This window comes from Oryctolagus cuniculus, chromosome 11, assembly GCF_051225735.1.
Source record: "Oryctolagus cuniculus isolate XC-2025 breed Fujian yellow rabbit chromosome 11, ASM5122573v1, whole genome shotgun sequence".
Lineage (NCBI taxonomy): Eukaryota > Metazoa > Chordata > Mammalia > Lagomorpha > Leporidae > Oryctolagus > Oryctolagus cuniculus.
In genome coordinates, this window is record NC_142877.1 from 28463230 (window position 1) to 28475270 (window position 12041).

Here is a 12041-nt window from a genome sequence, read left to right on the forward strand (position 1 = left end):
CCCTTCAACTCGACTTGTATCTTAACTGTCGGGAAGGGGAGGGGCGGGCCTGGGCCCTGATGAGCGGTGTCTGGCTGGGGCAACCAGGGCAGATCACAGAGTCTGGGGACAGTCGTTCCCACCCCCCACGCCCGTGGCCGACCAGGCCAGCCAGGTGCAGAGAGGAAGGAGGGAGCCACAGGCCCTGTTTTCCTGGCTCCCAGCAGGGGCTGCCACACATCAGGCTGAAGCAGTGTAGTGGGCCCCACACTGACCCCTGGCAGGACGCCTGCGCAGAGCTGGCCCTGGGGAGAGGCCTCTGGGGACAAGGCCAGCTTTGGAGCCACCAGGTTTCCAAGGAGCTGGGCTCTCAGACCCCAAGGAGGCCCCTGGGGAGCTGGGCTCGCTCCCCAGCAGGATGCTGGCCTGCTGTCTCAGGGCTGGGTTTGAACCCTGCTGAGTCTGAGCCCTGCTCCTGCCTGGACAGAGGCCCTCCAAGAGGAGACCCTGAGTCCTGAGAGCCCACGACCCGAGAGGGACCGCAAAACACAAAGGACAGGGAGAGAGGCGCCCGCCAGCTGCACCACTCATGGCTTCCTGGAACAAAGACCCTTTTGGGAATCAGCTAAAGCCCATCCCTGTCACTCAGAACAGGCCCCACCCACCCACTCAGGTCACCAGGCAACTGGAGATGCAGGCCCATGTTCCACTCTCCAGGAGGAACAGAACCGGCCAGTGCTCTCCCACGGCGCCTGCACCTGGGCAGAGCAGAGAGCTCAGAGGCAGATCCTCCGGCAAGGTGAGGGGGGAGGCAGGCGAAGTGGACCTATGGGGTGGAGGCCTTGAGCCAGGTGAGGACTAGGAAGGGATCGGGGCTTCTGCGTATGTGTGGTCTGTTCACTTTTTGTGCATATCACACTTGACTTAAAAGTTCTTAAGGGGCAGGCAGTTGGTAAGGCTGTTTCAGTCCCACCTGGGGTGCTGACCCCCCATATGTGAGGGCCTGGATCCAGACTTGGCTCCGGCTTCCTGCTGATGCACCCCCAGGGGGCAGCAGGTGATGGCTGCATATCTTACTCTCTGTCACTCATGCAGGAGACCCTGCGTTTGGCCTGGCCCAGCTCTGGTTCTCGTGGGTATTTGGGAAATGAACCAGCGGATGGAAGATCTCTCTCTCTCTCTCGATCTCTCTCTCTCTCTGTTTTTTTTTTCTCTCTCTCTCTCTGTTTTTCTGCCTTTTAAAGAAAATAAAATTAGATTTTTAAATATAATTTTAATTGGGGCCAGTGCTGTGGCGCAGCGGGTTAAAGCCCTGGCCTGAAGCACCAGTTCTAGTCCCGGCTACTCCTCTTCCGATCCAGCTCTCTGCTATGGCCTGAGAAAGCAGTAGAAGATGGCCCAAGTCCTTGGGCCCCTGCATCCATGTAGGAGACTAGGAAGAAGCTCCTGGCTCCTGGCCTTGGATCGGCGCAGCTCTGGCCGTTGCGGCCATCTGGGGAGTGAACCAGCAGATGGAAAACCTCTCTCTCTGTCTCTACCTCTCTCTGTAACTCTGTCTTTCAAATAAATAAAATAAATCTTTAAAAAATAATAATAATTTTAATTGATATACTTTATTTTTTAAAGTTTTTAGGGGCCAGCATAGTGGCACAGGAGGTTAAACCACTGCCTGCGATGTTGGCATCCCATTTAAGCACCTGGTTGAATCTCAGCTGCTCCACTTCTGGTCCAGCTCTCCACTGATGAACGTGAGAAAGCAGCAGGCCACCCTTATGGAGACCTGGATAGAGTTCCAGGCTCCTGGCTTTAGCCTGGTCCAGCCCCAGCCGACGTGGCCATTTGGGGAGTGAACCAATCATAGAAGGTCTCTGTCTCTCTAGAACTCTGCCTTCCAAATAAATAAATAGATAATACCTAATACAATGTAAATGCTGTATAAGTAGTTGCTATGCTGTATTGTTTAGGGAATAATGACATGGAGAAAATATGTACTTTTTGTTTCTCTAATTTTTTAAAGACATTCATTTATTTGAAATACAGAGTCAGGAGCCAGGAACTCCACCCTGGTCTCCCACACGGCTGGCAGGGACCGGAGCACTCGGGTCCGCTTCAGGTGCATCCGCTGGGCGTTGGATGCTGTCCCCTGTGCTTTTCACCTGCACTTGGTTGAGTGTGTGGATGCAGCACCATTGTCCCACTGATGTCTCTTCCTCGGGCGTCCCGGAGGTGACATCAACGGGGGTCTCATGGATGTGTTGAGGAGAATGGCCGAAGAAATTCACACCAAGTGAATCCCAGCAGGGGCCACACCGGTGCAGAAGTGAGCCTGCTGCTCTTCTTCACTGTTGCTCAGGCCCACAGCCCCTGGGACCTGAGGGGACGACACTAGATTGCTTGGCGGTTCCCGGCCTCCCATGAACATCACAGTGCCGAAGTGAAATCCCAGAGAATGTGCCTCACACGGCACACTTTTAAAACTATGTAGTGCGTCTCAGCAGTGATACCAAGTAGAGAGAGGAAAAGTCACTCATTACAGAAATGGTGTCTAGGGGCCGGTGCTGTGGCGCAGTGGGTTAACACCCTGGCCCAAAGCGCCCGCATCCCATATGGGTGCCAATTCGAGACCCAGCTGCTTCACTTCTGATCCAGCTCTCTGCTGTGGCCTGGGAAAGCAGTGGAAGATGGCCCAGGTCCTTGGGCTCCTTCACCTGTGTGGGAGACCTGGAAGAAGCTCCTGGCTCCTGGCTTCAGATCAGCTCAGCTCTGGCCATTTCGGCCAATTGGGGAGTGAACCAGTGGATGGAAGACCTCTGCCTCTCTCTCTCTCTCTCTCTCTCTCTCTCTCTCTCTGCCTCTCCTCTCTCTATGTAATTCTGACTTTCAAATAAATAAATAAATCTTAATAAAAAAAGTAATAGGCCAGCGCTGCGCCTCAATAGGTTAATCCTCCGCCTGCGGTGCCAGCACCCCGGGTTCTAGTCCCAGTCCGGGCGCCGGATTCTGTCTCAGTTGCTCCTCTTCCAGTCCAGCTCTCTGCTGTGGCCCGGGAAAGCAGTGGAGGATGGCACAAGTGCTTGGGCCCTGCACCTGCATGGGAGATCAGGAAAAGCACCTGGCTCCTGGCTTCGGATCAGCGCAGTGCGCCGGCCACAGCGCGCTGGCTGCAGCGGCCATTGAGGGGTGAACCAACAGAAAAAGGAAGACCTTTCTCTCTGTCTCTCTCTCTCACTGTCCACTCTGCCTGTCAAAAAAAATAAATAAAAGAAAGAAAAGAAAAGAAAAGAAAAGAAAAGGTGCCCTTCCACAGGTAAGTGTCCAGGCAGGGCCACACTGGGTGGCATGGTCAGTACAACCGTCTGGTGATCGCACCTTCAGGTAATGACTAACAGGAAAAGGGGCAGGAAAGGCCTCCTCTACAAAAGCTTGGGCACCAAGGACAGGCTGAATGGGACAGTCAGTATTCTCCTCTGGCCTCAGCACCATAGCCAGGCTTAGATACCCTTGAACTGTAAAGAATGTATTCACGGAACACTTGCGGAAGCTTGGAGTGTGACTAACCATTGGATGGTGATAATGTATTTTTTGAGTTTTGTGTACATGTGATAAATAATGTTAAATACAACTTATTGGGGGGGTGCATTGTGTTGGACTGAGCTCTGGGGCCAGGTTCCAACAGACAGTGTGAAGACGCCACTTGGGTGTCTGGCAACCCGTACCAGAGTGCCTGGTTCAGTCCCAGCTCCACTGCCAAATCCGGCTTCTGTTAATGTACTCCCTGGGAGGCCGCAGGTGATGGATCAAGTGCTTCAGACCTTGTTACCCACATGCAAGACCCGGATTGTTTTCCTGGCACAGTCCAGGCTGTTGTGGGCATCTGGGGAGCGAGTCGGTGGATGGAATATCTTTCTTTCTCTCTGCCTTTAAAATAAAAAATGGAGATAAGTGGAGTCGCTCATATCAAATGTCATGGAATCAGAGTGGAACCCGAGAGGCAGGCGTTAGTCTAGTGGTTCAGACGTCCACGTTCTGCACCAAAGTGCCCCAGTTTGATTCCCGCCTCTGCTTCCGACTCCTGCTTCCTGCTTCCTGCTAATGCAGACCCCGGGAGGCAGTGGCGATGGCCCAAGTGACTGGGTTCCTGTCATTCACACGGGAGACCTGGATTGGGTTCTCCGTCCCTGGCTTCGGTTATGACCCAGCCCCCGCCATTGCCAGTGCCTGGGGGAGGGAACCAGCAGATGAGAGCATTCTCTCTCCTCCCCCCTCCCCCCACAGATAAAGAGAACCTGAAACTTGAAGGAAGCGTGTAAGTCCCCAGGCACATCAGGGCTTCCTGAAAACCTGAGTCAGGTCCACCTGAGCCAGCCCCACGCGGTCGGGCCCCGCTGCTTCAGCCCCTACAAGAAAACCAACCCAGACTCACCTGGCGGGAACCAATCGCTTTTTTTTTTTTTTTTAAAGATTTATTTAGTTATTTGAAAGGAGAGTTACAGAGAGGCAGAGAGAGAGAGAGGTCTTCCTTCTGCTGGTTCATTCCCCAGATGACCACAATGGCCGGAGCTGCGCCGATTTGAAGCCAGAATCCAGGAACTTCTTCTGGGTCTCCTATGCAGGTGCAGGGGCCCAAGGACTTGGGCCATCTTCCACTGACTTCCCAGGCCATAGCAGAGAGCTGGATTGGAAGCAGAGCAGCCGGGACTTGAACCGGTGCCCATATGGGAAGCTGGCAGTGCAGGTGTCGGCTTTACCTGCTACGCCAAAGTGCTGGCCCCACCAATCTCTTTTAAAACATCATTTGCTTCCTTGTTCCCACTGGGAGCACTCATTCTGTTTTATAGAAGAAAATGCTGGGAAAAAAAAAAAAAGGAAAATGCTGCTGATTTCAGAATCACTGATCCAAGCCATTTGTTTATTTTTAAAGATTTATTTATTTACTCAAAAGACAGAATTAGAAAGAGAAAAGGAAAGACAGAGAGAGAGAGAGCCCAACATCTGCTGGTTCATTTCCCAAATGGCTTCTTGTGGGTCTCCTACATGGGTACAAGGGCCCAAGGACTTGGGCCATCTTCCTTGAAAAAAAAGAAAAACAAAACAACAACTAATGTGCTTTTTCAGCCACATTCAGCAGGGAGCTGGATTGGAAGCGGAGCAGTTGGGACTCGAACTGGCGCCCATAAGGGATACCAGCACTGCAGGCCATGCCTTCACCTGCTGCACCACAGCGCCAACCCTGATCAAAGCCATTTAGAACTTCAAACTACATTTGTTTGGAATTCTAATTTTGGATGTAGGGTGCACTGGCTGGGATGTACTTCCAAATGGGTTGGGGGTATGGGGGATGAGTGGAGGGCTCCGTGGGTGCCATGAGGAAATGGAAGCTTGTTGTGGAAGCCAAGGAGGTGAGACAGCCACGCACCTGCCACGAAAGGTGCTGGGTAAAGGATCAGCAATTGTGCAGATTACGTCCTCTGACCTCAATGCATAAAATTAAAGATAACGAAAGGATGGGCAAAGAAAATTCTCATGCGTCTGCACTCTAAACACTGATTCCAAATAGTCCTTGGGTCAGCAAGGTAATCACGGCGAAATCTGCAAATCCTTGGAACGGGGAGTTGGGTGGGAGTGGGGGTACGGAGCACTCAGTGGCTGAGGACGAAAGCAGGATCCAGAGAGAAACGTGGAGCATTACACCAGAACAGGGAACAGGAAAGCCGCATCTGTTTCCCTTTTGCTTTTTGTTTTGTTTTTGATATTTATTTATATGAAAGGCAAGAGGTGTGTGTGTGTGTGTGTGTGTGTGTGAGAGAGAGAGAGAGAGAGAGAGAGAGAGAGAGATCTTCCATTCACTGATTCATTCCCTAAATACCCATAGCAGCTAGGGCTGGGCCAGGCCAAAGCCAGGAGCCAGGAACTCCATCTGTGTCTCCCATGTGAGTGGCAGGGGCTCAGGTACTTGGTGCACCATCTGCTGCCTCTCAGGATGCACCGAGGGGCCGGGACAGCAATGGACACTCTAACAGGGGTACCCCCCTTCCAAGCAGCAGCTTAACCTGCTGCACTGTTACCAATTTGCTTATTAATAATCTGAAATATTAATAAGCCATGTGAGTTCTTGCCACATATTCAGAGGAGAATTCTGAATACTGGCACAAATAAACCAGGCCCCATGATAAGTTTTAAGCTTTTTATTTAGTGAGGGAAATGCATGAGAGTGAGGGTGTTAATCTAACCTAAGAGAGAAGGGAAAGTCTGGAAACTAAGTTGGAATCCACACCAGGCAGAAAGCAGGCCAAAGCCATGAACAGCGAGTGTTTGGTTTTGAGCAGCTATTGCCAGATTATCACGGGCACCTAAGCAAAGGCAGAGTGCACAGGCAGCCCAAAGGACACATGCCCCAAAGGCACGGGGCAGCAAGGGACCGTAATGGCAAAAAGGGCAAAAGAGCCCGACCCACCGTGTTTCAGGCCTTTAATCCACTTCCAGAGGGGAGTGCTTAATTAGCCTGATTGGCAGATGGGCACACGGGAGTGGTCAGGCGAGGAGATGAGATCACACAGTGGGCGTGGTGAAGGTGTGGTCTTCCAGCTCACAAACCTGATCAATTTTATCCTATCTGCCTGTCTACATCAGCACCACAACACACATGCCCCCTTTTTTCTTTTCCTTCCTTCCTTCCTTCCTTCCTTCCTTCCTTCCTTCCTTCCTTCCTTCCTTCCTTCCTTCCGACAGGCAAGAGTTACACAGAGAGAGAGAGACAGAGAGAAAGGTCTTCCTTTTCTGTTGGTTCACCCCTCAAATGACTGCTACGGCCGGCCCGCTGCACTGATCTGAAGCCAGGAGCCAGGTGCTTCCTCCTGATCTCCCATGTGGGTGCAGGGCCCAAGCACTTGGGCCATCCTCCACTGCCTTCCCGGGCCACAGCAGAGAGCTGGACTGGAAAAGAAGCAATCGGGACAGAATCTGGTGCCCCAACCAGGACTAGAACCCCGGGGTGCTGACGCTGCAGGTGGAGAATTAGCCTAGTGAGCCATGACGCCGGCCCCATTTTTCTTTTTTAATCAGCTGAATATTGAATTCAAGGAGTTCTGCAAAGATTGACAGAGAAAACTCAAAAACACATAAAAGGAAACCAAATAAAGTCAGGATGGAAATAAATTAAAGACAAAAAATCAATAGTGTAGACTGATAAAACAGAAAGCTGTTTTTTTTCTTTAAGTTAATTTTAATTAACTTGAAAGGCAGACATACACAGAGACAGAGGCAGAGGCAGAGAGACAGATCTCTTCCATCTACTGGAATCCAACCTTAAATGCCCACAATAGCCAGGGCTTGGTCAGGCTAATGCCAGGAGCCCAGACCTCAATCCAGGTCTCCCAAATGTACGGCAGGACCCAAGTACTGGAGAGATCACCTGCTGCCTATCTATCTATCTATCTATCTATCTATCTATCTATCTATCTATTTATTGGAAAGGCTGAGTTACAGAGAGACAGATACAGAGAGCCTTCCTTCCACTGGTTCACTCCCCAAATGTCCACAATGCCTGAGCTGGGCCAGTCCAAAGCCAGGAGCCAGGAGCTTCTTCTGGGTCTCCCACATGGGTGCAAAGGCCCAAGGATTTGAGCCATCTTCTGCTGCTTTCCCAGGCCACAGCAAAGAGCTGGATCAGAAGTAGAGCAGCCGGGACTCGAATCGGCACCTATATGGGATGCTGGCCCTGCAGGTGGCGGCTTTAACCTGCTGCATCACAGCGCCGGCCCCACATCAGCTATTTTCAAGAAATATTAAAGCAGAGGCAGACAATTGGCCTAGTGGTTAACACACCACTTGGGACCCCCCCCCCCCAATTCCCACATCAGAGTACCTGGGTTCAAGTCCTGCCCCCGACTCCTGATTCTGGTTTGGTGCTAATGCAAACTCCGGGAGGCAGCAGGTGATAGCTCAAGTGGTTAGGGCCCTCCAACCCACTCAGGGGGGCCGGGTTAAGTTCTCAGCTCCAGGCTTTGGCAGGGTCCCAGGGAATGGTTAAAAAGGAGATGCTGCTGTGAGAACTCTGGGCATGGGGGCCCAGACTCCAGTCACCTGCCCTCTGCAGACCCTGTTACCCCGGAGAGCTGGACAGAGGAGAGCAGGAGCTCCCTGTGACCTGGGGGATTTTGTCCCTGCCTGACTCAGGGGCTCAAGGACAGGGATAAAGAGGAGGAGAATGTCCAGGGGTTGTGTGGCTGGGGTGGGCAGCTCTCACTTGCCCCCTCCCAGTGGTAGGAGTCTGTGTTCGGAAGACAGGTGCAGGAGAGGGGTCTCTGAGGATGAGGAAGGCTCTGTTCTGAGGTTGTCCCAGGTCCAGACCCAGCACAAGGCATTGGATGCAGTGCAGCCAAGCCCCCCACCCCGCACTGCCCCTGTCTGGTCCAGCGCCCGCCCTACCCCAACCTGGGGGCAGGCCCTGAGTGGGCTGAACAGGACAGAGGCAGGGCCTGTGAGAGGCGTGGAAGCCCACACGGCCTCTGTCCCTACTGGCTGGACTCAGTCACTCCGGCGCTGCCGCTGTGAGCCTTCGGCAACCAGGTCAGGGGTGAGAGCAAATGGCGCGCCGAGCAGACCGGAAGAGGACCTGACCCTTCCTTGGCACCTGGACTCCAAAGGGGATGACCCAGGCTGAGCTGCTTGAGTCACAGGCTCTGCCCAGGCCTGGGTGTCCACGCTCAGAGCGACTCTTTGCCTGCGCTCCCTCCTGGCCTCAGAGCTGCCGAGGATCCCCGAGGAGATGCAGCCGCTGCTGCCCCCAAGACCTGGAGCAGCAAAGCCCAAGGGCGCAGAGAACAGAGGAGACAGAAAGAGGATGGGAGGTAACGCAGGGGCCAGCGTGGGAGGGAGCAAGGGCCATGGGGTGGCAGGGGCGGAGGGGAAGAAAGGGGCTGAGGGCAGGTGGGACCCCCGGGCATGGAGGGCTGCAGGGGCAGAGGCTGAGGGCTGGCCATGCCCTTGCCCTAAAGTTGCATGCACCCAAGGGCATCCAGTTCTCATGTGCTGGAGCCAATGTGAGGGCACACGTGGTGCGTCCGTGCCCATGGGCCCATGTCTCGGCTGTGGCTCTTTTCCAAATTGTTTTTTTTTCTTTCCTCCCTTCCTCTCTCCCTTTCTCCCTCCCTTCCTTCCTCCCCCTTTCTCTCTCTTCCTTTCTTTTTGAAAGGCAGACACAGAGACATAGAAAGGCAAAGAGAAAGACTAAGAGATCTTCTGTCCACTGGTTCACTCCCCAAGTGCCAGCAATAACCAGGGCTGGGCCAGGCTGAAGCCAGGAACCCAGAACTGAGTCAGGGTCTCACGTGTGGGTGGCAGGGACGGACTTCCTTGAGCCATCACCTGCTGCCTGCCAGGGTGTACATGAGCTGTATGCGGTTCTGCACCTGGTTCCCAGGGGGCTCTGCCTGGGCCATGGTCAAAGTCTTCCCACAGCCCCAGCAGTTCTCTTTGTGTGTTTGTGTGTGTGTGCGCGCGCGGGTGTGTCTCTGTAGCCTCCGGGCAGGTAGCTGGGTGGTGGGTGCACCAGGATAGACAGCAGGTGGCGCTGTCTCCATGGGCCTGGGGGGAATGTTTACCCCCCTACCTCACCCCTCCTTCTCGGCAAGCTCCGATCAGACAGACGTTGGGCTGGGATTCAGGGACCTGGGTGGACAGCCAGTCTCCTGGGATGAAAGGAGTTTAGTCCCGCTCCCTGGCTCGCCCCTCCTGCCTGTCTCCTGTCACTCTCAACCTCCCTGTCTCTCTCTCTGCTCCCACCTGTGTCTTTCTCCCCTCCCGGAGCCTTCCCCACTCCCACCCTCCCCGAGCCACTCCCCCAGGTCGCTGTCCCTGGTTCTATCCATCCACGACTCAGTGGGCCGAGGCTGCTTCCGGTCTTTGGTGCAGACTCGCCCACACTTCAGGTGCGGGGTCTGACCGGGGCGGGGGTCGGCACTGCAGCACCCCCTTCCCCTCCCCCACTTGCAGAGACTGAGCCGGACACCAGGGTGCGTTCTCAGAGGTTTATTGTCCGCGCGGCAGGGGTGGGCACGGGGCGGGTGGGTGGCTCAGTAGCCGCCGGGCTTGGCGGGCTCTGCGGGCTCAGGCGCCCCCGCCAGCTGCACCAGCCGCAGCAGCAGAGCCCCGGCGGGCGCGTCCAGCTGCGTGGCGTTGCTGCGGTCGCTGGCGCGGGCGCGGCGGGGGAAGGCCTCGCGGCACTCGGGGTCGGTCACGCAGCTCTCTGCGGGGAGGACAGAGTGAGTGCGGGCGCAGACGCGGGCGCCGCCCCGGGGCCCCGCTCCGCTCCCCCGGGACGCACCGTCGTTGCAGCAGACGCCGGCGGCGGCACAGCGGCCCCCGCTCCCGCACGGCTTCTGGCCCGACTGGCAGGGCGAAGGCAGGAAGTTCTCCTCCTGGCAGCGCAGCGCCTCGGCGGTGCCCACGAAGCAGCCCAGCTCGTCGGCGCAGCAGATGCTGGGCCCGAAGCAGCGGCCCTTGCCCGCGGGGCCGCAGGGGAGGCACTGCGGGGACGGCCGAGGGTGAGAGGCAGGGCCCGGGGACCCCGCGAGGCCGGGCGGGGTGCGGGGCAGGGACCAGGGGGCTGCGGGAGCCCGGGCGCGGGGCGCTGCCTCGGCCTCAGTAGTGGTCAAGGTCTCGAGATCTACTAAAGTCTTCCGGCTTCTGAGGGGCTGAGGACCCCCCAGTCGGTAGGAGCCCTCGGCATCCTCACCGCCAGCTGGGCACGGGTCTCCCAAGGAGCGACGGCGTGCCGGAGACCAAAGTCTTCAGCTCTGGGGCCATGGCTGGTGTGCGCGCTGTTTTCCACCCACCCCCCCACCCCCCTTTCCCGCTTTGCAGACCCTCCTCCGACCCCGTGGTTCAAGCTTGAGCCGAAGCACCCAGGCCTGCCACCCTCCCTTGCCTGGCTCTTGGCGCCCCTCCCCCCTCAGCGGGTGGGCCTCAACTCGGGCCCTAACCCACCCTACCCCACCCCGCACAGGCCCTACCGCCCAGCAGGTGGCCTCGGGGCCTGAGCCTGCGGGGAGGGCATGGGTCCTAGGCCATCAGGCGCCCAAGGGTACCCACTGCTGGATTGTGCAACAGCTCAAATTGGACCCCCTGTGGGCTGGGCAGAACGGAGCCTGGAGCTAGAGCTGGAATACAAGGCAATGGACTGGACATACAGCACAAGAGCCTTGGGCTAGGTACCCTGCAGAACTTCCTGGCAGGATGCTTGGCTGGCACCTCCTCTCAGGCGAGCTTAGAGCAATGACTATATTCTAGGTGGCGTGGCGGGGGGACAGGGTGCCCAAGGCCAGGAGAGGCTGGGGCTGATGAGAGAAACCTGGAAAGCCCACTCTGGGCAATCCGGACCAGAGGACTCCACCGGAACCCCAGCCCAATTGCTGGGGAAGCATCTCTCACTTTCCTGCCTCCCCTGTCTGGTTGGGGACAGGGTCCAGGAGCCCCTCCAGGACTACCTAGCCTACCCGGCAGCCTGGTCCCCTCCCCTGTTGGTCCCCTGCCCCCAAAGCTGCCTTCTCCCCCAGCTTCCAAGCCCCTGCCCCATGGTGCCCTCCCGGGGCACTGCCCACTCCTGGCAGCCCTGAGAGGGGCGGCCGTGGTACCTGTCGCAGCTCCAGGTCGGACATGGCCCTCTTGCCGCCCCTTGGGCAGTTCTGGAAGTAGCAAGCGGAGGCGCAGGCCAGCAGGCCGAGGAAGCAGACAGGCAGCATGGTGTCGGGCATCCTGGCGCACACAGGTGGACACGGCGTGCAGCGCTGGTCGCTGGCTGTGTGCTCCTGCCTCCGCTGGCTGCCTATTTATGTCCACAGGTGTTCCCTCAGAGACGACGTGGTCACCACCCCCCTCCCCAGTGCTCCCCAGGAGCCCACGGCCGCCAGGTCCCAAGCCGTCAGCAGTGATTCAGGCGTCAGGGGACACACGTGGGCTTGTCTGTGCAGGGGACAGTGGGGGAGGGGTGCAGGCCGCCTGGCTGTCATCGGCTGCGGTGTGACAGGAGCTGCTATGACTGCGATGCCCTGGACTCGGGGACA

The 12041-nt window shown here is 56.5% G+C and overlaps 1 protein-coding gene across 1 annotated transcript; it reads right to left on the reverse strand.

Annotated features, from left to right (window-relative positions):
* Window positions 1-9993: 9993 nt before the first annotated feature.
* On the reverse strand, window positions 9994-11792 carry AVP (arginine vasopressin). Its single transcript, XM_002710880.6, has 3 exons — window positions 11613-11792; window positions 10304-10505; window positions 9994-10225 (listed from the first exon to the last, which is right to left on the reverse strand). The coding sequence occupies exons 1-3, from the start codon at window positions 11730-11732 to the stop codon at window positions 10053-10055; spliced, it is 495 nt and encodes a 164-aa protein (XP_002710926.3). The 5' UTR covers window positions 11733-11792; the 3' UTR covers window positions 9994-10052.
* Window positions 11793-12041: the final 249 nt, after the last annotated feature.

What these genes read in the sequence shown, in the direction of transcription:
- AVP (XM_002710880.6), bottom strand. Translation starts at nt 11,732, where the DNA reads ATGCCCGACACCATGCTGCCTGTCTGCTTCCTCGGCCTGCTGGCCTGC. An exon ending in CCGACCTGGAGCTGCGACAG is followed by an intron (nt 10,506 to 11,612) that starts GTACCACGGCCG and finishes CCGTCCCCGCAG; the next exon opens with TGCCTCCCCTGCGGCCCCGC. An exon ending in CGGCGTCTGCTGCAACGACG is followed by an intron (nt 10,226 to 10,303) that starts GTGCGTCCCGGG and finishes TCCTCCCCGCAG; the next exon opens with AGAGCTGCGTGACCGACCCC.